The 26,473-nt window shown below is 39.7% G+C and overlaps 1 protein-coding gene across 8 annotated transcripts in view; it reads left to right on the top strand.

The window, feature by feature from the left end:
• RPRD1B (regulation of nuclear pre-mRNA domain containing 1B) overlaps positions 1-26,473 on the top strand; it is a 77,587-nt gene that overhangs the window by 22,210 nt on the left and 28,904 nt on the right. For 6 of the 8 annotated variants that reach the window (XR_004969763.1, XR_004969765.1, XR_004969764.1 and 3 more), the window contains 3 exons: positions 3,884-3,996; positions 4,437-4,563; positions 10,472-10,647. Coding sequence is in view for 4 of the 8 variants with exons in the window: in XM_036320936.1 (XP_036176829.1) it covers positions 3,884-3,996; positions 4,437-4,563; positions 10,472-10,647 (416 nt within the window). In the remaining 4 variants the exon portion in view is untranslated. Of the gene's footprint in view, positions 1-3,883; positions 3,997-4,436; positions 4,564-10,471; positions 10,648-15,434; positions 15,493-19,513; positions 19,611-26,473 lie in introns of those variants that run through there. The other 2 variants (XR_004969766.1, XM_036320935.1) reach the window with 2 other exon arrangements.

The raw sequence follows: 26,473 nt of genomic DNA, 5'->3' as shown, positions 1-26,473 counted from the left end.
AATCGAACCATGATCTCCTGGTTCATAGGCCGATGCTCAACCACTGAGCCATGCCAGCCGGGCAGGCAGGCTAATTTTTAATTTGACAATTTTGTATGGCCCTCGAATCCTATATAATAAAAGCCTAATATGCTAAGTATCTGGTCAACTGTTCAACCAATCAAAGTGTAATATGCTAATGATATGCTAAGGCCCCTCAACCGCTCGCTATGACGTGCACTGACCACAGGGGGCAGACAGTTGACTGGTCGACCAGTCGCTGTGACGTACACTGACCACCAGGGGGCGGACACTCCGACTGGTAGGTTAGCTTGCTGCTGGGGTCCAGCCGATTGGGACTGAGCGAGATGGGCTGGGCATACCCTGGAGCCCTCTTGTGGTCCTTCCCCAGCCCCGATTGTGCACCGGTGGGGTCCCTCGGTCTGGCCTGCACCCTCTTGCAATCTGGGACACCTTACGGGATGTTGGAGAGCCAGTTTCAGTCCAATCCCACAGGCCACTCCCCTCAGGAGGGCGCCAGACGCAGGGCTCACGGCTGGTGAGTGCTGCAGCGGTGGTGCGAGCCTCTCCTGATAGGGACTGATTGGGCGCAAGCCCACACCAGGCACAGTGGGGCCAAGATGAATGGGAGCAGCAGGTAGGAGCTGCAGGTGGCGCTGGACTGTGGGTTTCTGCCCAATCCCTGCAGGCCACCCAGAGGGACCCCACCTATGCATGAATTTGTGCACTGGGCCTCTAGTAATCTTATAAATATCCAAATGGCCCCTGGCACAAAAAAGCTTCCCCACCCCTGATCGAAGGCCTGCCAGTGCTCAATTCAGTGATTCTGAGTGTCCTGAAGTATTTAGTGATGTATGGTTTTTATATATAAACTAGAGGCCCTATGCACAAAATTCATGCAAGAGTAGGCCTTCCTTCCTGCGGCTGCTGGCACCAGCTTCCCTCTGGCACCCGAGACCCAGGCTTCCCTCCGGCCGCCAGCAGACACCCGGGACCTGGGTTTCCCTCGCAGCCCTGGCTTCATCTGGAAGGGTGTCCAGTCTAATTAGCATATTATGCTTTTATTATTTATAGAAATTTTTGTATGAGAGTTTGAAAACTGAAGGATTCAAGTTTTATAATTATTTTTACTTTAGTTAATATATTTAACAATTATTTATTGAGCACTCTTCTAGGTATTTGGAAGTGAACAAAATAATACAAGTTTTCCCTTTTTTTGCTGTTATGCTTAAATTCTAAGTGTAGTGGTTAAATCTCTGTGGGTCATACCACACACTATCCATTAATCAGATAGCTACTATGTGCAAATTACTGCTAGATATTTCAGTGCAAAGTATATCCTAAAAGATTTTCTGTTTTAAAAATACAGCAGTCCTTGCATTGCACAGTAGTGCAGCAGTTTAAAAGTGACCATGTAAGCTGAAACCATGCAAAGTGATTTTAATAATCAATAAAGTTATGATTGTTCTGTAACTTTTAAGATTTTTTTTAAAATTTTGTTTTATTGCTTGAAGTATTACAAAGAGTATTACATATGTAAGATTTTTTGTTAAAGAATTAAAATCTCACTGTTGATTATAATTGTATATGGAAGCAATAGGTAGTAAAATTAATATTTAGCATGCTATAACAAAAAATTGGAAGCATTGAGAATTAAAGTGTTTTATTTCTTTGTAGCAAGCTTGTAACAAGTGATTCAAATAGAGCTTGCTTACTTGTACAGTTTATGATACAGAACAAGTATCTTTTCTGTCTTAATGAATTGTCATACTCCTAAGTTTGGTTCAGCTTCCAACATTTTATTCTTTGTTTTCAATGTCATGAAAATATCTCTGAGAGTTCCTTTAATATGAAGTTCTTTGTCAGCATCACTTCCCCTGGGACATTGTCATTTTCATCACAACCACTTTCTTCATTGATTTGATAAGTTGGCTCACTAAGTTCCTCTGGCTTTGAATCCAGAGTCTCTAGATGCCTGTGGCAGTGCCAACATTCCTACAGCTAGCTGTTTCTGCTATAGCTCCATTGACGGTCCCTTCAGATTTCACTTATATAGTATTAGTTTTAGTTTTAATTTCTTTGCTGCTCTTTCATCATTGTCAGTCAGTTCTCTGTTTTGATTATTCATTTTTATAAAATGTCTTATGGATTTTATCATTGGGGGATCACATAACCTACAGTCTGTGTCTGAACTGAATAACAGATGTGCAGTGACCAGTCACTGACCTTGAAGAAGTGATATGGTCACTGATCATGATGCACTTCTGTTATTTACTTAGTGATTTGTGGACTGCAGTTAGTAGTGAAGCTTGCTCTTTATGCAATTACTCATAGTTAATAGGCCATGGTAGATGAAATTTGGACCATGTTGTTGAGGAACTTGCGCTGTTTAAACCATGATAACAAATCTGTGCATACTAGAATTGTGCAAAGTGAGGACTGCCTGTATTGCAGATGTTTCTTTTTTTAGTACAACAGCCAAAAACATTAAGAAAAATAAAGTTCATGTTATTAACTTGGCTTTCGTATCAAACATAGCTTGGCCAATTAATGTGTAAGGTAGAAAACAGGAACTACATCCTTGATTCTAGAAGAACATGTTCAGTTAAGCAAGAAGAATATGTTCTGTTTATAACTTACAGAGTTCTGAGGCAGGTGCATGGTGACCCCTCATTTAATAGATGAGAGGATAATTGTGTGACTGCCTTGAAAAGAGCACAGATTTTGTACTCATACCTTTAAATGTGTTACTTAATCTCTCTGAGTCTTCATTTTCTCACCTGTAAAATGGAAATATTACATCTTAGAATTGTTGGAAAGATTACATGTAAAGTAACTATTATAATGCCTGGCACATATTAGGAGTTCAGTAGTTTCTTTTTATTTTATTTTATTGATTTCAGAGAGGAAGGGAAAGGGAGAGAGATAGAAACATCAATGATGGGAGAGAATCATTGATTGGCTGCCTCCTGCACACCCCTTCCTGGGTATCGAGCCCGCAACCTGGGTATGTTCCCTGACTGGGAATCAAACTGTGACCTCCTGGTTCACAGGTTGATGCTCAACCACTGAGCCACACTGGCAGGGCATCCAATAGTTTCTTTACTTTCCAAACCTAAATTTATCATTTAGATTTATGTCCCATAATTGTCTGGCATTTATTTTGTATTGTACAATTTGGTGTAAAATGAATGATCTTGGAATTAATACATATATCATAACAAGATAAAAGCACACAGTACAGATAATTAAAAATGTAAACTGTTAGCTTCAAAATTGGTTAATTTTTAAATGGAAACTTAAGTAATTTTTCCCAGTAATATCAATCATATTTGTCATAGTTATTTTTAAGATAGGATTGTTTTGTTTTTAAAAGGATTAAGGATATTTATGTTTAGAAGTTCCGACACAATTTTGTTGGGTTTCTCTCTACTGTTTATTTTCTGAACTTATCCCAGAAAGCGTAACAAATCTTGTTTTATATGCAGCATATTCTCTATAAACTCTTGTACACATCGGCTTGCTTCATTATATTTTTTGATGGATTTCTTACCATTTTACTTCTGTTAACTTTGTTTTTTAAGATAATGAGTTTTTAAATGAAATGTGTTAGTTTAGTAAGTTTAACATGATTTTAGATGTTTGTTTTGAGTAGTATTTTTCCAGTGAGTCAATCTGAGATGATAGACTAAGTCCATTTTGACTCTATTCAGTAAAGTAGAACTACCACCAATTTAAAATAACTCATAAGAGGTTAATGTTAAGCTATCCCTGAAAATGACCCCTCCTGCCCCTTTTACATGTGACCCATTATGCATAACATTTAACTCTTATCTTTGCAGGCTTTGGTGACTCAAATTTGTCACTTCTTTCTTTCCTGTAGCAACAGAGGAGAAGAAATCTCTGAAGCGAACTTTTCAACAGATACAAGAGGAGGAGGATGATGACTACCCTGGAAGCTACTCTCCCCAAGATCCTTCTGCAGGACCCCTCTTGGTATGTCTTCATCCCCAGAGGATAGGGCAGAGTGACTTGGTGAAGTGACCTCTGGTTGGAGATTATGACCACAAGGTGGCGCAGGTGACCAATACTATGGAATCACCAAAGGGTAGTTCTCAGGGCACTGGGTACAAAATCCACCCAGTGAAGCTTGCAAGACAGCCGGCTTGACTTTGTCTTTGCGTGGCAGGACTTTGGCATGGATTTATGTTTTAAAGTGTATTTGGATTTAGCATTTTTTCACTCCTAGAAATTGAGAATATTCTTTAAAAATAGATTTTTGTGAAAGGATATAAAATTATCTAGAATTTTACTCATGTTCTGCCATGGGCAGACATGATCATTTTTAGAATTTGCCTCCACCTCATTTAACTCCAACTAATTATTTTTATACCCCATGTGTTAACGGATAGTGTTGTTTGTGTTTTATTGTATAGACTGAGGAACTAATCAAAGCTTTGCAGGACCTGGAAAATGCTGCATCAGGGGATGCTACTGTCCGACAGAAAATTGCTTCTTTGCCCCAGGAAGTGCAAGATGTTTCTCTGTTGGAAAAAATAACAGGTGAGAAGGAAGAATTTGGTTGAAAGATGAGGGAAGAAGGACATATCTCTAATTCATCAAACTCAATGGCATACTTATGTCTGTAGGTGTAGACTATCCATTTGGTATTAGGTGCTCTGCCATCCTGGGATGTAGAAACATAACTGACATGCCAAACAATGAAGCTGCTGGAATAGTCCAAGCTTGAATAGAGATTCTAGGAATTATTGCAAATATGCTGGCATGCCATACATCTTTGTGGCATTGTAAGTAAGATCTGTTGAAAACATAGTGGAAATTGTGTGGGCTGGGGACTGAGGGGGGAAGGCATTAAATTCATGACTCTCTTATTTAAAAAATATATATATATTTCAGTGCTGTGTGATTTATACATTGCACACTGACACTCCCCATAGATGATAGTGCCTTCAATGCCAAGAACTCTAGATGTGTATTGTTAGTTGTGTCAGTTTGCCCTATTGATGATCACCCCCAATTAAACAGGGAGGGACAGTTGACATTAATCTCCCTTTATGCATGAGAAATTGAAGGGAAGGAATGAAGCATGAACTAATATTTATAGAACATGCTCTGTGCCATATACTTCTACTCTTCGTGTTATTAATCTTTTGAGACAACTGAATATAAATCCTCATATTACATAGGAGGAAATTCAGGCTTTGAGATGTTAGGGGTCTTGCCCAAGATCTTGGGTTTTCAAGATGGGCTGCAAAGCCTATTTTCTTTCCATTAGAAAAGTTCAGACCTTTCATTCCGCTCTTTTCTGAGGGCCACTATTTTTTCCATTCCAGTTCCTTGACTTGGCTGCTTCATTAACTTCCTCCATATCCATTTAAAGGAAATCAAGGTGGCTCATGAAACATTTCCTTCATTCAACAAATATTTGAGGCACACTGTGTAGCAGATGCTCTTGGTGTACTACCACATCTCCTCATGGCTTAAGTGCCAAAAAGAAAAATAAAGCAGGGGTGTGATGGTGGACATAATTGAAGGAGGTACTACTATTTTTAAAGTGATCAGGGAAGGCTTTTCTGGTGAGATGATCTTCAATCAGAGGTCCCCCAAGTTAGGAAGCAGGCCATGATGTTATCTGAGGGGAAGACATGCTGCCAGGCAGAGGGAACAGTACATGGAAAGACCTTCAGGAAGGAATGTACTTAGCTGAGAACACAACAAGGAGGCCTTCTAAATCATACAAAAATTATTTCAGCTCACTTCCTGCTAGATTTCACAGTCTATTGATCCTTCCATCTTTTCCCAATCTTCACTCCCCTTATGTCCTCATTTTTTTCTTAGTTTAGGATCTTTATAATCTTAAGAGTACAGTTCAGAACTATTAAGTACATTTACATTGTTGTGCAACCAAATATCAGAACTCTTTTTATCTTATAAAACTGGAACTCTATACCCATTAAATAACAGCTTACCATCCCATCCTCTCCTCACTCCTCCCACCCCCACCCCCTGGCATCCCCCATTCTTAAATCCAGCTTTTCACCTATTTCTGTCCTGGATCTGCACAGCTGTATGAGTCTGAGGAAAACAAAGCACACATTGGCTGACTTTTCTTCCTCTTTCTGTGGATGACATGCTGTTTTCCAGACCAGTCCCTCTGCTTGTTTGTTAGAACTGTTCCTTCTCACCTACTCAAGGACATTGCTCCAACAGAACTCTACTTTTCTCTTGGATCTTCCAATTTTTTCCTCTACTGGATCATTCTTCAGAGCATAAAAACATGTTTTTTCCCACGTGGGAAAATTTTTCTTGACCCGTATCTTCCTAGCTACCACCTTATTTCTCTGTTCTTTATAGCAAAATAGCTTAAATTGCCTATGCTCACCTGGCCCTGTTTCTCCTTCTCTTGTTCTTTTTTGATTCTACTTTACCGAAACTTATTGCTGATGACCTCTCTGTTGCTAAATTCAGTGGTGAATATTTTGCCCATTCTTAACTTGAGATCATCTTAACCTCAGTAACATTTGGCCCAGTTGATTGTGTCTCTTTCCTGAAAATAATTTCTCACTTGGTGTGGTGTGATCCCCTTAAAATGTCTATGTCCTAAATCCTGGAACCTATGAACATATTATCTTACATGGCAGGAGGGACTTTGAAATGTGATTAAATTAAGGATCTTGAGATGGGAACATTGTCCTGGACTATTCAGGTGGGTCTGATGTAATCATGTGGTCATAAGAAGGAGGTAGGAGGGCAAGAGTCAGAAGGAGATAGGATTGTAACAGCAGAAGTCAGGGTGATACACTTGAAGATGGAAGAACGGTCCACAATAATAAATACTATGATAATCTGTTTGTGTTGTTTTAAGCCACTAAGTTTGTGGTGATTTGTTACAGCAGCAGTAGCAAACAAGGACCTGTATTTCCCTAGGTTTCCTCTTCTCTCTCTGGCTGTGTCTTTTCTGTTTTCTTTGCTGGTTTCTTCACTTCTCTTTGACCTCATAATATAAAGTACTTAGCCCTCTTCTCTTGGGTTCACTGACAATTCAGCTCATCCAGTCTGGTTACTTTAACAGGTTTTTCTTTTGTTTTGTTTTGTTTGCTAGTGATCCCTAATTTATCTCTCTAGTGTTAACCTCTTGACCTTGAGACCTAGACATCCAACCTCCTATTTAGTATTTCTAGTTGGCTATCTCAATAGATATTTCAAACTTAACCTGCCCCAAACCAAATCTCTGATATTCCCTCCAAACCTTGTTTCTCTCACGGTCGTCCCCATCTTAGTAAACGGCTCCCTCATTATTCTGTTGATTGGGACCACAACCAGTATCTGACACCTTGTCACCACCTCCACTGCCACTACCTGGTGGGAGTCACCACCATCTTCATTTGAATTAGCAATCTCCTATCTGGTCTCTCTGCTTCCTCCTTGTCCCCCATCCGAAACCATCATTCTTTTCTCAACACAGTAATCGGAATGATCTGTTAAAATGGGAGTTAGATCAAGTCTCCCTGTGTTCCCCCAGCCCCTAGAGTAAAAACCAGTCTTTCAGCGGCATCCACAGTTTGGCCCCTATTACCACATAGACTTTCACTACTTTCTCCTTGCTCGCTGCTCAGTCATATGGACTTCCTGCCAGTCACTCTCTCCTCCTAGGGCCTTTGTTCTTGCTGTTCCCTTTGTTTGGAATAGTCTTCCCCAGATAGTTCTGTAACTTCCTTTAGGCCTTGGTTTACATATCATCTTGGTGAAGTCTACCCAGACCACCTATTTAAAATTACAATTCTCCCTTCCAATGCCTTGTTCTTTCTCTTCTGCCTAATTTTTCTCCAGAGTTCTTATCTTCAATTGATAAATAAGTCAATTATAGTGTATTGTTTCTCTTTCTACCTGAGAATGTGAACTTGGGAGGCACAGAAGTTTTGTCTTTGCCCCCCAAGTTCAGTTTGTCTCAGAGCCTAGAACGGTGCTGGGCACGCAGTAGGAGCCCAAATATTTGCTAAGCTAAGTGGAAGGTTTTGAACAGAGGATTGATAGGTATAAAAGTCTAATTGGAGTGGGTTTATTGACCGTGGGAGAAGAAAAGTTGAGTACCAGGAGTATAGGCAGCTCCCTTGAGGAGTGCTGTAAAGGGTGCAGGGAAACAGACCAGTAATTGGAGTGAAATGCGGGCCAAAGGTCGAGTAGCGTGTTTGTGTGCTGCTGGTGGTGCTTCAGGAGAGGAAGAGAGAAACGGGTGCGGCATGGGGAAATGGGACCTATGCAGAAACAGTCTTGGAGGAAGCAAGGGGGAATGTGATGCTCGTGCACAAGTGGAGGCTGGCTGAAAGCCACACAGCCTTTCATCTGTGTCACAGGGAGGCAGAGCACCTGAGGACCACCGCAGGTAAGTACCGTGTAGTGAACATCTCGCTGCATTGTTTTCTATAGCTTATAAAACTATTACAAGTTATTTTTCCGGGTTGTAATTATTTGTGTGAATGCATTATCTCCCTTGTACCAAGTTCTTAGAGAGTGAGAATTGATATTTTAAAAATCTTAAATAGTTGTGTTTTTTGTGTCATTTTTTTGCCATAGAGTGCTTAAACATCTTAATGAATTAACCATTTTATAAAAACCATATAGTTAAAGGTAAAAGCAGTCTAACTACTCCAGTAGCTTATTCTCAGACTCAGCCACCAATATAGAAGAATAAGTTTCACTGTCTTCTTTACCCTCTATGACTGAGATTGTCTCTCCTTTGTGTTCTGTCTGGCTCACTCCTCCTTCACCAAGAACATCTTTTTGTTTTCCTATCCCTGAGGGGATAGAAGTGCCTGATCGTTGGCATCAGAATTAATTCGGAGTCCCTCAACTGTTCATCTCCCAATATTCATATTAAGAAGGTACCTATGCCCTGGCTGGTGCTGTTCAGTGGTTAGTGCATTGACCTGCACACCCAAGGATCAAGGTTCGATTTCTGGTCAAGGGCATGTACCTGGGATGCAGATTTGATCCCTGGCCCTGGTTAGGGTGCATGCTGGAGGCAACCAATTGATGTGTGTCTGTCTCTGTCTCTCTCTCTTTCTCCCTCTCCCTTCCCCTCCCCTACCCCCATCCCTCTCTCTTACTCTCCCTCCCTTCCACTCTCTCTCAAAATCAATGGAAAAAATATCCTCAGATGAGGATTAACAAAAAAAAATAAATAAAAGGGGGGGAAGGCACCTAAAAGCCAAAGAGCAGTTTGCCAGAGAAACTGTTGGGAATTCTTAATTCCCAATTACCTATGAGTATGCTGAGGTCTTTCACCTCTGATAACTTGTAATAAAGTCCAACTCACTTTTAGTCTCATAGAACTAGAGTCCTTAGTGCTCTTTGCTTCAAAATACCTATCTACTCTTTTGATCTTCAAAGGCCTTTTAAAAATGAGATATACATATTTGAAGGTCTAACCTCACCACTACCCATGTGTAGTTAATTTTATTTGTTCTTTTAAATATAAATCATCCTTTGTCTCTTCCTCTCATTTCCTAATGTTGAAGCATTTTCATCATTTCTAAGAATAACCTTTCTTATACTTTGATACTTCATCACAGTTTTTTTTCCAAACAATGAGTTGTAACCCATTAATTGGACATGAAATCAGTCTGGTAGGTAATGACTAGCATTTATTTTTTAATAGAATAGAAGATAGAGCACTTTGCACATAGTAAGGATAAGTGTTGTTTTATGAAACTTTTGTTTCTTTTATTTTTATGTGTTTATATAAAGTACATTGCTTACTGTGGGTCATGCTCAGAAGCATTTGAAAGCCTCTGTTTTATCAGACCTGATATTTTGCTGAATGGAGGAAGAAAACTCAGACCCAGTTTCAAGGCTTGTATAGTTTAAGATGTAGAGTCCTGTAGGTCCGTTTTAGAGACCTGGTTTTGAGTCCCAATTCCTTAGCTGACTTGATATCACACCTGTTATGTAGTGTTTTATTTTTTCTTACAATTTCCACACCCAAGTAGTGAGTGCTAGCTTTTGTATTATTGCATACAGTGCCTTATAGTGCTTGTATTTTGTATTTCAGAGGACTGTTCAAAGCATACTTCACAAAATAATATGAAAGTCATTTTGAATTCTCAGAGACATGGAAAAATTATTTCATGTATGACATTAAATATTTCTTTCTGTTTATTTTATTTGTAGAGCTTTTGCAGGAGTAGACACTTAGAAATGTTTGTTTGCCAGATTCCCCTCCTTGTACAATTGCCTCACTTCAAGTAATTCAGAAGTGTCCTGTCTTGTTGACAGGAGTGAGTGCCTTTGGGTTTCTCCATCAGCCATTCCATTTTTTATCCACAGATTCTGGCTTATGCTTGGACTCTGTACTTTTGGAGAGAAACTGTTAACCTCCCCTAGAAATGTTTGCAATGGTGCCTATGTGATTTGTATATTGTCTCTATTTTTTGGTCTTATTTGTACTTAGACAAAGAGGCAGCTGAACGTCTTTCAAAAACAGTAGATGAAGCATGTCTGTTACTAGCAGAATATAACGGGCGCCTGGCGGCGGAACTGGAAGACCGGCGCCAGCTGGCTCGGATGTTGGTGGAGTACACCCAGAACCAGAAAGATGTTTTGTCAGAAAAGGAGAAAAAACTAGAAGTGAGTACATTGCAAGGCAGACCTAGACTTCCCAAGTTTCCTTTCCTGTAGCCCACTTTAGGAGGTTTTCATGATGCCTTCATTAGCACTTTTGTTTTCATTTTGTCGTATAAAAATGGATGAGATGAGAACATCTTTCAGGTATTGCAATTATTTGAACCTAATTGAAAATTGAAATCACATTTTTATATATCCAAGAAAGAACAAATATGAATGTAGCAAACACACGATGAATTCTTAAATCACAACATTTAGGATCTTAATGTTATTTTAGTTTGAACTCAGATTTTTAAAAAATTGTAGATTGAGGTACAAAAAGGAGTCAGCTACATCAAAGACTTTATTTGGTGGTATTTTGGAAATGCTTAAAGTTTTTCTTTTGGGTTATACTGAGATTTATTTCTGACTTGTATCATGTAAAGCCAATAAGTAGTCTGCCTCCAAGCTCTGTCTGCAGTCAGTTCTGAAGTTCCAGTCATGTTTATGGAGCCCGGTTCTCAAACTGTTAGAAGGAACTACTTTTTATCCCGAGTTGGCATTAGTTTGAATGCCTTTGGGAAGGTGCTTAAGAACTAGTTCTTCACCATCCATTTGTTTGGCTTCTTAATTACGAATGTGGTGCTTAGTCCCTTGGGATAACACAGCCACCACTGTGGACATTTGGGAATGTTTGCTTGCCCCAGGCTTCCTTTTCTGTAGTGTCTGTTTCTCTTTTTTTGAAGAGACATGGAGACATTGCAGCCAGTGGCTTGGGACGAGGACAGTTTTGAGCTGGAGCAGCACTTCTCAACCTGTGGGTCACGACCCCTTTGGTGGTCGAACGACCCTTTCACAGGGGTCACCTAAGACCATCCTGCATATCAGATACTTATATTATGATTCATAACAGTAGCAACATTACAATTAGGAAGTAGCAACGAAAATAATTTTATGGTTGGGTCACAATATGAGGAACTGTATTAAAGGGCCAGAAGGTTGAGAACCACTGAGTTGGAGAATCAATCCCATATTATAAGAAATGTGAGCGTAGATAAGGGAGGGGATAGTCCCCATGTCCCACCCTGCACTCAGGAAACACTATTCTCTGGTACCAAGGGAGGGAAAATTGAGCTAGTCCAGTGGCTGAGATTGTGTTTGCCTTTGAACACAGTCACCTGACTTGAGGGGGGAAATGAATGATGGGCACTTTTAATCAGATGCTTACCTGCAGTGATTATGGAGTGATGATGAGAGGTGGTACTGGGAACTTCATATTCCTAGCCAGCCTGAAAGTGGAAGGTAGGAAACGGCTGTAAAAATAGTATGGCTTAGATTTAAAAATCAGCACTGACCAAAAGTCCTAAAGGGAGCTTCGCAGGCAGTACCAGACGGTCATTTATCTGAAATGCTCGTCTTTCACTGAAAAAGCATTTTCAGCGCTGTGCCCCCGGGACTAATAAGAGTGTGTAATTAATGATTCTGGTTGTAAGTCACCATGCCATCTGTTGAACTGCCCCTTGGCGACACATTAAGGGCTTTCTCTGATCTGTCAGACATTGATTATCATGAGCAGCTGTTGTTGGGTGGCAAGCAACCATAGAGGACAGTCTTTGAGAAAGAGATTGGGTTGGTAGAGTAGATTAATTCTGTTCATTTCCCTTCCTCACAATTGTACTTTTCTCCATATATGGGGCGGTGTTGGGTGGGGGGAGGGGGATCATTCCAGTGATTCCAGTGTCTATACAACCAGTGGTTTGCTAGATGCCGTGAGGGGTCATTAGGGCAGAGAGAGGATCAACGATTTGGGTCTGTTCTGTAACTTTCCAGCCCGAATTTCTCTACTTATCTGGGCATTGGAATTCTTTCTTAAGAATCAGAGCAAGAAAGACCCACCACTGGAAAGTACAGATTCTGTACTATCCCAAACCGCCTTTCAGCCATTTGAGCAAAATCATTTTTTGTAAAAATGGAGCTATATTTGCTGCATTTGAAGAAGTAGACAACTAGATACAATGTAAGATGATGGGAAAGGTTTCAGTTCTATCTTTATTCTTGCTAAAAATATGAATAGTCTGCTCTCTAGAATCTCAGAGTTTTCTCTCATATTCCATAATAGACTGGTCCTATTTCGTTATCCTCATGGTGGTAGTAAAACTTGCTAATATATGCCACTGGAAAGATGCAGTATTACTATGCATTCTTCCAAAAGTCTCTTACTGATGAGGATAGTACATAAAGCACATCTATCTTTTTTAACATTCACTTTTTAACACTGCCCATCCTTGTTTTAAAACTACCATATCAGAGTGCTAATGAAAGCTTTTATTTTTTAATTTTTTCATTGCCTTCAGTGTATAAATACATGGAATTCTTAGAACTTTGAGAATGTAATTATTTGTTTGAGAGTCTGTTTTCTTCCCAAAGTTCTAATTTCTTAACTAATATTTTCTTTTAAGTTTATAAATATTTGTTCTGTGAGTGGAATTCAGCACTTGATATAATATTTTTCTGTGTAGAAGAGATTTTCTTTAAAGTTGCTTGAAAAGTGGTTTATCTGCAGATATTTTTTCATTGATAAACTTACAGAACATTAAAAGAACCATTTTATAGTCCATAACATTGCACATTTCATTACATCAAAAGAGAACCTCATACCTATTAACCAGTCATACCCTATACCCTCTCCTTCAAGCCCCTGGCAACCCCACCAACCTGCTTTCTGTCTGTATGGATTTGCCTATACTGGATACCTCATACTGTTGTGTTTGGTTTTTTCACTTACCATAATGATTTTGAGATTCATCCACATTTTAGCATGTATCAATACTTCATTCTTTTTTATGGCTAAATTGTTCATTGTGTGGATATGCAACAGTTTGTCCATTCATCTGTTGTACATTTGGGTTGTTTCTTTCTTTTGGCCAATTCTACCTTTATGGCTATAAACACTATTGTACAAGTTTTTATTTCTCTTGGGTATAGTATGCGTAGGAATAGAATTGGAGTCATTCGGTCTTCAACTTTTTGGGGAACCACAAAACTTTCCCACAGCAGGTGCACTATTTACATTCCCACTAGCAATGCATGGGAGTTCCAGTTTCTCCATATCCTTGTTACTGTCCTTTTTTTTTTTTTTTTTAATCCTAGCCTATATGAAGTGGTAACTCATTGTGATTTTTATTTGCATTTTCCTAGTGACTAATGATTGAGCATCTTTGCCTGTGCTTGTTGGCAATTTGTATGTCTTTCCCCCTCCACCCCCAGATGTCTATTCAAGTTCTTTGCCCATTTTTGAATTGGGTTTTTATTTTATTGTTGATGTATTGCAAGAGTTCTTTATACATTTTAGGTAATAGACTCATCAGCTATATGATTTGCAAATATTTTCTCCCATTCTGTGTCTTAATCACTTTCTTGATAATGCCCTTTGAAACACGTAAGTTTTTAATTTTGATGAGTTCCAATATCTGTTGTTGTTGTTGTTGCTCGTGTTTTGGTGTCATGTTTAAGAATCTGCCCTAGCTGTTTTGGCTCAGTGGATAGAGCGCCGGCCTGTGGACTGAAGGGTCCTGGGTTCAGTTCCAGTCAAGGGCACGTACCTTGGTTGCAGGCTCCTCCCTGGCCCAGGCCCTCATCAGGGTGAGTGCAGGAGGCAACCAATCGATGTTTCTCTCTGTCTTTCCCTCTCTTCCACTCTCTCTAAAATTAATGGAGTAATATCCTTAGATGAGAATTAAAAAAAAAAAAAAATTAAAAAGAATCTATTGCCAAATCCTAGGACATGAAAATTTACTCATAGATTTTCTTCTATGAGTTTTATAGTTTTAACTTTTACATTTAGGTCACTGGTACATTTTGAGTTAATTTTTTTTATATATGGCATGATGTGTAGGGACCAACTTCATTCTTTGCATGTAGACATCTAATTGTCCCAGCATCATTTGTTGAAGAGACAATTCTTTTCCTTTATGAATGAATGCTTGGCACTTTTGTCAAAACTCAATTGGCCAGAGATAATATGGGTTTATTTCGGACTCTCTATGTTATTCCACTGATCTACATATGTATCCTATGCTAGTGTCACACTGTTTCGATCACTATAGTTTCATAGTAGGATCCAAAAATGTGAGTCCTCAAACTTTGTTCTTCTCTCTCAATATTATTTTGGCTATCAGGGGCCTCTTGCAATTCCATATGAATTTGAGGACAAGTTTTTCCGTTTCTGCAACAAAGTGTATTGGCATTTTAATAGGGATTGCATTGAATCTGTAGATGGTTTTGGGGACTCTCACCATCTTTACAATCTTAAGTCTTCCAATCCATGAGCATGAGATTTCTTTACAATTTTTTAGATCATCTTTAATTTCTGCTGCAGAATTTTTAAAAACATGGTAGGGTACCAGTTGCTGATGCATTTGATATTACAAAAGCCCTCTTTAGGTGCCATAGGTATTGGGGACCATCGTAGAAGTCAATAGTGCGTGTTGCCTTCCAGTAGGCTGTGTTTACCCCCACCTTTAGAAGGTAATGAGTAGACATGCATGTGTGCTCAACAAAGTTACTAGGGCAAGTCATGACAGCCAACTTTACTCTGCAAAGTAAAGTGGCGCATGGAGGCCTGAATGTCTGTGTGAAGTCTAACAGGATTTTTGAGCTGGATGGGACTAAAGATCATATACCAGGTGTACCAGTTAATAATGCGGATTTTGTAATAATAAAAAAACACACAGTAATTTCAAGAGAAACATCAAAAGTGCTTTATTCAAAGTAATGTCAATCGCTAGCTACACATTTCCCCCATCTTTCAGGTAATTTGTGGATACCGTCCCAATAGAACTTTCTTGTTTTGAGGCAAACCATTCAGAGACCCAATTTTCCACTTCTTCGTACCTTTTGAAGTGCTGCTCAGAAAGTTCGTGTGCCATCTATCGGAACAAGTGGTAATCTGAAGGAGCAAGGTCTGGTAAATACGACGGGTGTGTTAATACTTCCCAGGCAAGAGCTTTTAACATGTCTTTAACTGGTTTTGAAGTGTGTAATGGTGCGTCATCATGAAGCAAAATTACTTTGTTGTGTCTTCTGGCACAGTCTGGTTGTTTTATGATCAAAGCGTGGTTCAAATTGATTATTTGTTGTTGGTAGCGATCAGTATTAACGGTTTCACCTGGTTTTAGAAGCTCATAATAAAAACACCATACCTTCCTGATCCCACCAAATGCAAAGCATTGTCTTCTTTCTGAAGCAATTTGGCCTTGCAGTCGATGTTGATGGTTGACCTGGATCAACCCATGATTTTGTGCATTTGGGATTCTCAAAATAAATCCACTTTTCATCACCAGTCATAATTCGATGCAAAAAAGACTTTCTTTTGTGCCGTTGAAGCAGCATTTTACTGATGACTTTTCGGTCTTCCATTTGTCTTTCGTTCAGTTGATGTGGCATCCATTTTCCTTCCTTTAAAATCTTTCCCATTGCTTGTAAACGATCGGAAATTGTTTGCTGAGGAATGTTTAGTTTTTCTGCATGTTGTTTCTGAGTTTGACACACATCTTCATCCAGTAATGCTTGTAATTGTTGGTCTTCAAACTTTTTCAGTTGACCTGGACGTTCTTTGTCTTTCACATCGAAATCCTCACTTTTAAAGCGTTTAAACCAGCGTTCACAAGTATTTTGAGATGGAACATGTTCACCATAAGCTTCCCGAAGTATATGATAACTTTTTCTTCAAAATAAAGTAATGAATTAAAACTTCCGGCAAATGCTCTTTTTGGGCACAAAATTGGACATTTTTAAGTGTAAAAATATCTATGATGTTAACACCTTCAGCAAATTTGACATGAAGTTTTGAAGCTTGCTGTCAGTACAACAAAATAGCATACATATCAAATCGCATATATATCAACATATATATAACTCCATCTATTAAAAAAAGTTTCCACATTATTAACCAGTACACCTGGTAGTCTGACTTCCGAATTGGTGAAGAAATTCAAGGCCCAGAGAAGGGAATTAGCCACAGACCAGGAATAGAATCCAAGGCAAACATCTTGGTAACATTCCATCAGGTTTGTGCTATTTGGGTTTTTTTGTTTGTTTCTTCTGAATTTGATACCATAAGGTCAACAGCCGGAAGATATCCTACACCAGTGGTTCTCAACCTTCCTAATGCCACGACCCTTTAATGCAGTTCCTCATGTTGTGGTGACCCCCAATTTCATTGTTACAAATTGAACATAATTAAAGCATAGTGATTAATCACAAAAACAATATGTAATTACATATGTGTTTTCCGATGGTCTTAGGCGACCCCTGTGAGAGGGTCGTTCAACCCTCAAAGGGGCCACGACCCCAAGGGTTAAGAACTGCTGTGACCTACACAGAAGAGTAGCTAATGTTGAATCATTTCAACAATTCCCAAGAACCTTGTTTTAGAGAAATGTCATCTTATGTAGAGGGATTAAAATGGTTGTATCATGCATTCCAAAGTAGCCTCCAATATATACCTTTCTAAAGCTTGAGGGTACCCACTCTGCTACCAGGGTTCTAAATACCCAGTCCTCCCTTTGCATGTTCTTGCTCTGAGGGAGGTGGAAGGAAGGATTGGCTCATTGAACTTGAAACCACTGCTGTTTTCCCCAGCTTGGTGCCTCCCCCTTGGCTGTAATGAATACTCAGGAGTAGAGCCTTCTACTCCAGACAACACTGTTGGGAAAGGGGAAATGGCCCAAATGCCCTGTGATTCTTCATATTTCTGTTTGTAATTTGCTTATAACAACTTGAGAAATTCTTTGGCTATAGCTGCGGGAGTACTAAACCAAACTGATGGCCATCTGTTGTTTTTGGCAGCATCCCTCACCTTCCTTCAGGGTACAGATGGTTAGAAGTATTCATTGCAATAATGGGTTAGGCAATAGGTGGAGACAGAGAGTCAACTTTGGAGTAAATTCTCCCCATTTCCCATGATGATCAAAGCCACTATCTCATTGTCCATTAAAAAGAGATGGGACCTGGTGATCTAATCCTCATTTTAAATGAAGAAACAATGCTCAGGGCTTCTATGAGCAGTTTAAGGTCACAGAAAATCACAAGGACCAGAACCCCGATCTCCTGACTCCTGACTCTAGGAAGGAACTGAGAGGCTTTGCCTACAGCTGCCTCTCACAGCTCTGTGTAGCCTAGCCCCACCTGTCCACCAGTCCTTTGCACTCACTGCCCTTCTTCGCATATAATTCTTTCCTCCCAACACTAGCAGTGCTATCAGCGCCATGTGCTGTTGGAACAGTTGTTGAAAAGGTCAGTCTGCTTATACTGGTCAAGTGGTCATGGGGTCTTATAGTCATTCTTCCCTACATAGCAGGCCATGATTTGCTCACTGCTTTTTCATCCCTGCTTTGATATGGGAGCCACCCCCCCCCCCCCCCCCGCCTCCAGATTTTCCTCCAGTAGGTGGAAACTTTTCTTGAGTTGTGTGTTTCTGTGAGTAATATGGAGTTCAGAGGCTGTACTAGTATGCTGGGTCCTTGGGTTCCTTTCATTTATGTCGGTCATCACTGACCCTATAGCTCAGGCCAGACTTGCAGCTAGAACATCAAGGTGCATGTGCGTGTGCATTCTTTCTATATCACAATGTTTAGTTATCTCTTTTCACTCCAGGGGAAAAAATACCTCATTATAATAATTAGAATGTACTTTGCCTATTGGGCAACCTAAGGGAATGAGACTTCCCATAGAAAAAGTGACATGATTGCAAAGCTCTCACCTAGCATTCCGTACTTTTAGCTGTAAATTGTTTTCATACGTATAGTCCAACTTTTGGTGATTTCTCCTACTTTCTGGAACAGCTCCACTGAGTTTTACCTGGTGTATGTAGTACTAGTTTTTTGTATTTATAAAGTACATATATACACGTTCAGTCAAAGCATCATCTTGGTCCCTTGTCACCGGGCTCATCTGCCAGAACAGTAATTCCTAATCAGCTAATTCTGTCGGTTCTTTCTTTATTTCTTTTCTGATGATCTTAAAAGAAACTCATCATAGGAAACTTGAGGTGAAAATCATACCTCACTATCCAGAGATAACTACTTTTAATTTTTCGATAGTTCCTTTATTATTATTTTTTTTTAGTTTTAAAATTTAAATGATCATAATGTGTGGGCAGTTTTCTGTCATGCCTCGTTTTCCCACTTGATCATTTTCCCTTATGAATAAAAATTTTAAAAGCATTTTAAGTGACTGCTTGAATACCTATGGTTGGGTATTCAGTAATTGTTTTTATTGAGCATTTATGTTTCTTTTTAAAATTAACTTTGGGCTACCTTTCATTATTTGTATTTTTTTCCCTGTAAGTTTTTAAATATGAATTCTAGATGTATTGCAACTATCTGCCTGTCTTATAGTATGCTGAAAGTAACACACATTTCATGGTCTTTGCCACCAGTATGCATTCCTGCCTTAGTTGTTCTTGGTTGTTTTTTTTCAAAGCATCTTAAGCACTCTAGAATTTCATTGAGTCTTATAAACAGACAAGATGTGTGTGTGTACATACATATGTATGTATATATCCATAAGTTAAAGACTAATCTTTGTTTTATGAAGGAAAGAACATTGAGTAGTTTAATTAGACAAATGGGCCTCTCTTCTGAGTTTTAAATTATCTGGTTACATTTGAACAGCTGTGGGGAAATAGCAGATACTTATTATAACATTGACTTCAGTTAGCATGACTTTGAGAACAGAGTTCAAAATACAGAAATTTGAGCTTGTGTCTTAGTGTCATTTTACCTAATGAGTACGTGTTATTTTGAGCAAATCTAATTTTAGTCTTTATGAGTATCCCTACTACAGGCATACCTTGTTTTATTGTGCTTCACTTTATTACACTTTACAGATGTGATTTTTACAAACTGAAAGCAAGACCTTCCACCAGCAAAAAGATTACAACTCACTTTATTGTGATCTGCAACTGAACTCACAATATCTACAAGGTATGCCTGTGCTGTTAAGGTGGTCCTTCTATTCCCACTTGAAGTTGTGATCTTTGAAGAAAGTCAATTTGGATTGTAGTGTACTTTGCAAACTTGAAAATTATATCTCTGACTTCATTTTTCTTTCTATGACACGTGGGACTTGAAATAAGTCAGAAAGTGTCTTTCTCCGTGATGAGGGCAAAAATATTCATTATTATAACCAGGAGTCAACACAAAACCTTTGCAAATGAAGTCCATGCGCTCCTAAGGTGTGGCACACTTCCTGTGAAGAAGTAATGGTACCAGTTGGCTGTCATTAGGACTTTACAGATCTCCTTATTTGTTTTCCATATTCAGATCCTGTAAGCATCTTTAGGAAAAAGTATGGACAGTTCTCTTGCCATTAGATACTTTGAGAATTTTAAGCAGAATAACTTTGCAAATTTAAACTCAACAAAAATTTACCAGCAGCTTTCTAAGCATTCTTAGAATTTGGATAGTGATTTTGAATGGACATATCCCACTTTTTCTTCATGATGTCCAGTATGATGTATTTGGTGCTTTTTCAAGTTCTATTTTGTCTACAGTGTTTTTATTCTGGGGCATAGACTTACTAGGAGTTATTTCCATAAAGCTACTGTTTATCCCAGTTATGATTCAGTGATAAGGATCTGCAATTCCCATTCCAGGCTCTTTTTGCTTTCTCTGTGAGGCCAGTGATCCTCGTAGCCTTTATCTTTGGTGTGTTTTTTTATTTATAAAGTAACAATTTTACCCTCACTTGAGACAAACAGGTTCCAACACTTGTTTGACTTGAAGTTGTTAGTATCTGCTGTTCCTTATCATGCAGAGTCTTTAAGGCCCGTTTATTTTCCTTTCTGCAGAAGTCTCCAGTAGATTGGCTGAAGGTGTCCTGCTCAGCAGGCAGCATGCTTTGCCTCACTAATGTATACATATATTTTAAAATCTCATTCACATAAGCACACCCCGCACATTACCACTATCCCTTTTTTTAACTATGACAATATCTTGTTTTCCCTTGCTAACTCTACTTTTGAACCCATTGCGTCTTGGCATGCATATCTACATTCCTCTGAAGGGGCTGTCTTCAAAATCCCCTCACCTGTGGTAATCTCAGAAACCAAAAGATAATTTTCAGTCTGTCTCTGCTCGCTTTCTCCTCTTGGCCCATTCTATAGCATTTAATACTATTACCATTTATTGTTTTTCCTTCTCCAGTTTCTTATACCCACTCTCTGCTGGTTCTAATTTTGTTTTTCCTTTAATAAGCTTTTCTTCATCCTTGGTCTGTAAATTCCTTTAGGCTTTTTCTCATTCTGGAGCTTTTTCTTGAGTAGCATGCTTAAAGTATGCTGGTGGCTTAAATACAGATCTCTAATATAGACGCTTCCTTGTAGTTTAGACCAATATATCTTACTTCCCCAGACAACTCAAACTTGATATGGCCAAAACAGACCATCTCCTTCCTTGTAAACTTTCTTTTTCTTCTCTTTCACTACCTTAGAGAATGGTATCGCTGTTCATCAAAATCAGACACTAGGCCTCATCCGGTATTTCTCCCCCTGTTTTTCTCACCTCCCAAATTGGTCAGTTCAGCCTTCTCTTGTCCCAGATTCTCTCTCAGTTCCTCTGCCATATGACCTCTCGGTGTGGGTTTTCCATATTGGAGTCATCGCCAAGCCATTGTGATTTTTATCTCCTCAGTTTTTCTTGAATCTGTCCACCTCGTCTTCCTCTCTGTCTCTACTTCTATACCACCTTGGTCCAAACTGTCATTGTCTCATCTGGTCCCCTGCAGTAGCCTCTTTACTGCTGTGCATTTGTTCTTATGTCCTACAATCCATTCTTCATATGGCAACGTTGTGATGTTTTCAAAATGCAGCTCTGGCCTTTTTTGTCTCTGGCTTTACATGTGCTAATCCCTCTTTCTAGAACACTCTGTCCCTTTACTTCCCACCAGTTACCCTTATCTAGTTGATTCCCATTAATCTTTTATATCCCAAGTCCAACAGTATTTCCCTGACAGTCCTCTCCCATCTCTACCTCATAAAGCCATGTCTTCCCTGCCCCCTCCCTTTCCCCATATATACTGTCATAGCTCTCTATCTTTTTCCTTCAGAGCACCATGTAGTTTGTCATTCTGTTTATGGGTTATTTGGTTATTTTCTGACTAGATCATAAAATCCTCTCTGTATTGTCAATCTTTCATCACCAATCCTACCCCAGTAGCGGTGTCATGATCTCAGGTAGCAGCTCAGTTCATCTCTAGGCTAGGTCAGAGTACAGTTGACCCATGAACAACACAGAGTTGGACTGTGCAGGTCCATTTCAATAAGTATGCAGTTGACCCTTCATATGCTAGGATTTTGCATTCACAAATTCAGCCAAATGTAGGATCAGCTAACAATATTGTTGATCCATAGTTGGGAATCCATGGATGTGGGGGACTCACTTTATGCATTGTTCTATGCCATGTATAACAGGGGTCCTCAAACTACGGCCCGTGGGCCACATGCAAATACAAATATTGTATTTGTTCCCGTTTTATTTTTTTACTTCAAAATAAGATATGTGCAGTGTGCATAGGAATTTGTTCATAGTTTTTTTTTTAAACTATAGTCCAGCCCTCCAACGGTCTGAGGGACAGTGAGCTGGCCCCCTGTTTAAAAAGTTTGAGGACCCCTGATCTATAATAATAAAAGCATAATATGCTAATTAGACCAGACGTCCTTTTGGACGACCTTCCAGACGAAGCTACAGCTGTGGAGGCAGAGGCAGCCGCTGCTGTGGTAGGGGCCGAGCCCCTTGCACGAATTTCGTGCATCGGGCCTCTAGTTTTATAAAGGGACTTGAACAATTTGGGGGGAATAAAAAGCTATATGCAGGTTTTAGCTGTTCAGGGAGTTGGCACTCCTAACCCCAAGTTGTTCAATAGTCACCTGTATACCTTTAAAAAAAAAATCTTTATTGTTAAGAATATTTTAGATGTCACACTCTTCTTCCACCATTGCTCCCCTCCACCCAGATCCCACCCCACCTCAGGCCTTCACCACTCTATTGTCTGTGTCCATGGGTTATGCATATATGCATATTAAATTCTTTGGTTAATCTTTTCCCTTCCCTTCTTCCCCCTTCCTTCTAGGATTCTTTAGTCTGTTCCATGTTTCCATGTCTCTGGTTCTATTTTATTCATCAGTTTATTTTGTTCATTAGATTCCTTGTTCATTTATTTTGATTTTTAGATTCAATTGTTGATAGATGGGTATTTATTACCATTTTATTGTTCATATTTTTATCTTCCCTCCTCCTCTACTTCTTCTTTTCCTCCTCCTCCTCCTTATTCTCCTTCCTCCTCCTCTTCCTCTTCTTCTTCTTAAAGAATACCCTTCAACATTTCATGTAATACTGGTTTGGTGATCAGGAACTCCTTTAGCTTTTTCTTGTCTGTGAAGCTCTTTATCTGACCTTCAATTCTAAATGATAGATTTGTTGGGTAGAGTAATCTTGGTTGTAGGTCCTTTTTATCACTTTGACTATTTCTTGCTTCTCCCTTCTGGCCTGTAAAGTTTCTGTTGAGAAATCAGTTTGTAGTCACATGAGTGCTAGGTAGCTAACTGCTTTTCTCTTGCTGCTTTTAAGATTTCTTTTTATCTTTAATCTTTGGCATTTTAAGTATGATGTGTCTTGGTGTGGGCCTCTTTGGGTTCCTCTTGTTTGGGGATTGTCTGTACTCCTGGACTTGTATGTCTATTTCTTTCACCAGGTAGGGGAAGTTTTCTATCATTATTTTTTCAAATAGGTTTTCAATTTCTTGCTCCCTCTCTTCTCCTTCCAGCAGCCCTGTGATGCGAATGGTGGTATGCTTGAAGTTGTCCCAGAGGCTCCTTACACTATCTTCATATTTTTTGATTCGTTTTTCTTTTTGTTGTTCTGATTGGTTGTTTTGCTTCCTTATATTCCAAATCACTGATTTGATTCTCAGTGTCCTCTACTCTACTGTTGATTCTCTGTAAATTATTCTTTATTTCAGTTAGTGTATGTGTCATTTCTGATTGGTCCTTTTTTATGTCATTGATGTTCTCTCTAAGTTCCTTGCTGTTGTCAAAAGGTCCTTGAAGTTATCACTAAGTTCCTTGGGCATCCTTATAACCATTATTTTGAACTGTGCATCTGTTAGTTTGCCTGCTTCCATTTCATTTAGTTCTTTTTTTTTTTTTTTTTTTTTGCAATTTCTTCTTTTCATTTGTGACATGTTTCTTTGTCTCCACATTTTGGCTTTTCCCCTGTGTTTGTTTCTATGTATTAGGAAGAGCTGCTATGTCTCCTGGAATTAGTAGAGTGGCCTTGTGTATTAGGTGTCCATAGGGCCCAGTGGCTCAGCCTTCCTAGTCGCCTGAGCTGAACATTCTAGATGTGCCCCTGTGTGGGCTGTGTGCACTGCCTTCTTGTAGTTGAGCCTGGATTGCTTTTGGCGTCACTGGGAGGGATTGACGCGCGCGCGCCCCCCCCCCCCCCAGCCAATTGGCTGTTCGGACCAGCTGTGTCTACAGCATAAAAACTGCTGTGCAGGAGATGCCCCTATGGAGCAGGACTTGCTTCAGTGGGATTATGGTACTCTCTGAGTCTGCCCCTTGAATGTGTCACTCATGGATGTGCTAGGGTTGTAATCTGGCGTGATCTGAAGCTGACCACTGGATGTGTGGAGGCTCCCAGGAGGTGCAAAGTCAGCTGCTGTCTATGCCCTCCTGGGGCCATCAGGCACAAGCTACAGAGCAATCTGTAGGTGGCTGCTACTTGAATTGGGGTTAGAGCTGCCCAGGAGAGGCCAGGCTGTGAACCAAGGCTGGCTGCTGCTAGTGCCAGGCCTGGGGCCTCTTATTGAGAGGTATGGGGCATACTGAGGCCAACTGCTGCTTGTTTGAGAAATTTTAGAAAAGTTGAAGCCTGAGCCAGGACAGGCTATTTGTATGGAAAAGCCACTGCAAACAGTTTGCATGGGGCTGCAAATTGGGTGGGGCAGGGTTTCAGGGAGTCCCCAGGGTCATATCAACAGTGCGACCCAGGTTGATAGAAACTCAGATATGGCACCTGCCAGTCCTCATTGTGGTGGGGGTGGTCTCAGCATAGGAACAATGACCTCTATCAACAATTTTGTCTGGGAGACAGCTGCCCCCCCCAGTTCTTATCCTGATGTCAGACAATTTAGTTCCTCTCCGTATGTCCATGGATCCTTTCAAGCTGCTGCCCCAGCACTAGAGCTCAGAGGGAGTGAGTCCAAGTAAGTATATGCGCCAGCCCTTTTAGAGGAACGCCTGGGATGTGTCACTCAGCCACAATTCCCGCTATCTTTACAGCCTGAAGTTACAGAGACTTCTCTTTCCAGCATGGGGACTCCTTGCTTCTCACAGAAGGCCTCTGCAGCCAAGATATCCCTCCCAATTAAAAAAAACAAGGCACACGTGGGTATCAGATCATCCCGTTCCATGCCTCCACCCCTCCTACCAGTCTCAATGTGGTTTCTTTCTCTAGTTGTAGGACTTCCATTCAGCCAGGCTTCAGGCAGCTCTGAATGATGGTTCTGTGGTTTGGTTGTAATTTTGACGTGGTTGTGAGCGGATGTGAGTGCTGCATTTACCTACACTGCCATCTTGACCAGAAGTCCACCTGTATACCTTGGATGGGAACTCCTTCCACGTTGAGAATGTTCCCACGAGATCTAGGCTTTTTACTCCGTAGACAAATTCCTTCCCCTCTCTTGGCCTTAGATTGATAGGATTGGACTATGGTGCCACCTAATTATAAAATTGCCTGACTTTTCCCCCGTCTTGGAGATCAAACCCTTTTATTTTCACAAGCCAGCTTCTAGTAAAGGTGCTAAAATTTCAGGACATACTCAAATGGTTGGAGAGAGGAAGGATTTTAGGCCTCATCAATAATTCTCTTTTTCTTCAATTCTAACATGTAAATCAAAAACTTTAAGTATTGCTTATAAAATAATAAACATAGGAGGGTGCTCTTTCCCCCTTCAGATCTGCTAATTCAAATTGAACAGTTTAGCAAGGGCCTGGTCTCATTCAAGCCATCCATGGTGTAGACATTATTTCCATTCCTGTCTTATATGTAAGGACACTTAAGTCCAGCACGGTGAATTCATGTCACACTGCAGGCAAGTGGTAGCACAGGACTTAAACTTGGATTTTTCTGACTGGATTTTTTTTCTCCTGTTTTATCCTAGCAACCTCCCTCCTTTTTTAGTTGCTTGTGGAAAGGAATTGAAGTATTGAAGAGAGACTGTATTCAAATGCAGTTCAGTAACCTACAGACTGCCTTGGCCCTGGCAGACCTTCTAGTACCTAAAATTGTAGTAAATGTTGCTCAAAATCCTTTTGTGTGAAAAAGAGTCCCTTTCCTTTCTACCCTTTGCTTCTCAGCTGCCCTCCAGGAATGCTTGACTACCAGTATTTGGCTCAAAAGGAGAAACAGTTGAAAGATTTACACCCTTCATGTTTGTCTGAACAGCATCAATAACCTGATTTTCCATTGAAGTGGTCCCTAAGGAAATCCGTTTGTAGGGCTTTGTTACTTGCATAAAACAGTTTTTGACAGTTAACTTTTAAAAAAAGAGAGAACTAATTATAAATAGTAAACAGTTTTTCTTACGCTTTTAGTATTTGGTCTTACATAATGAGGGACCCATTACATAAATAATGTAAACATTTTTTAAAGGCTCCCATGTCCTTTTTCTAATAAGTCGCTTTTAAAGCATAGTGGACATGTGTTTAAATGGTGTTTATCTTTATAATTTGTAAGTGTTTATAATTACATTTGCCAAATCCTAAAATTGATTTTATTTTTATTAT

Source organism: Myotis myotis, unplaced genomic scaffold, assembly GCF_014108235.1.
Source record: "Myotis myotis isolate mMyoMyo1 unplaced genomic scaffold, mMyoMyo1.p scaffold_m19_p_9, whole genome shotgun sequence".
In the NCBI taxonomy this organism is placed as follows: Eukaryota; Metazoa; Chordata; class Mammalia; order Chiroptera; family Vespertilionidae; genus Myotis; species Myotis myotis.
The sequence above is the reverse complement of the archived record's forward strand: the minus strand, read 5'-3'. Positions and strand labels throughout refer to the sequence as shown.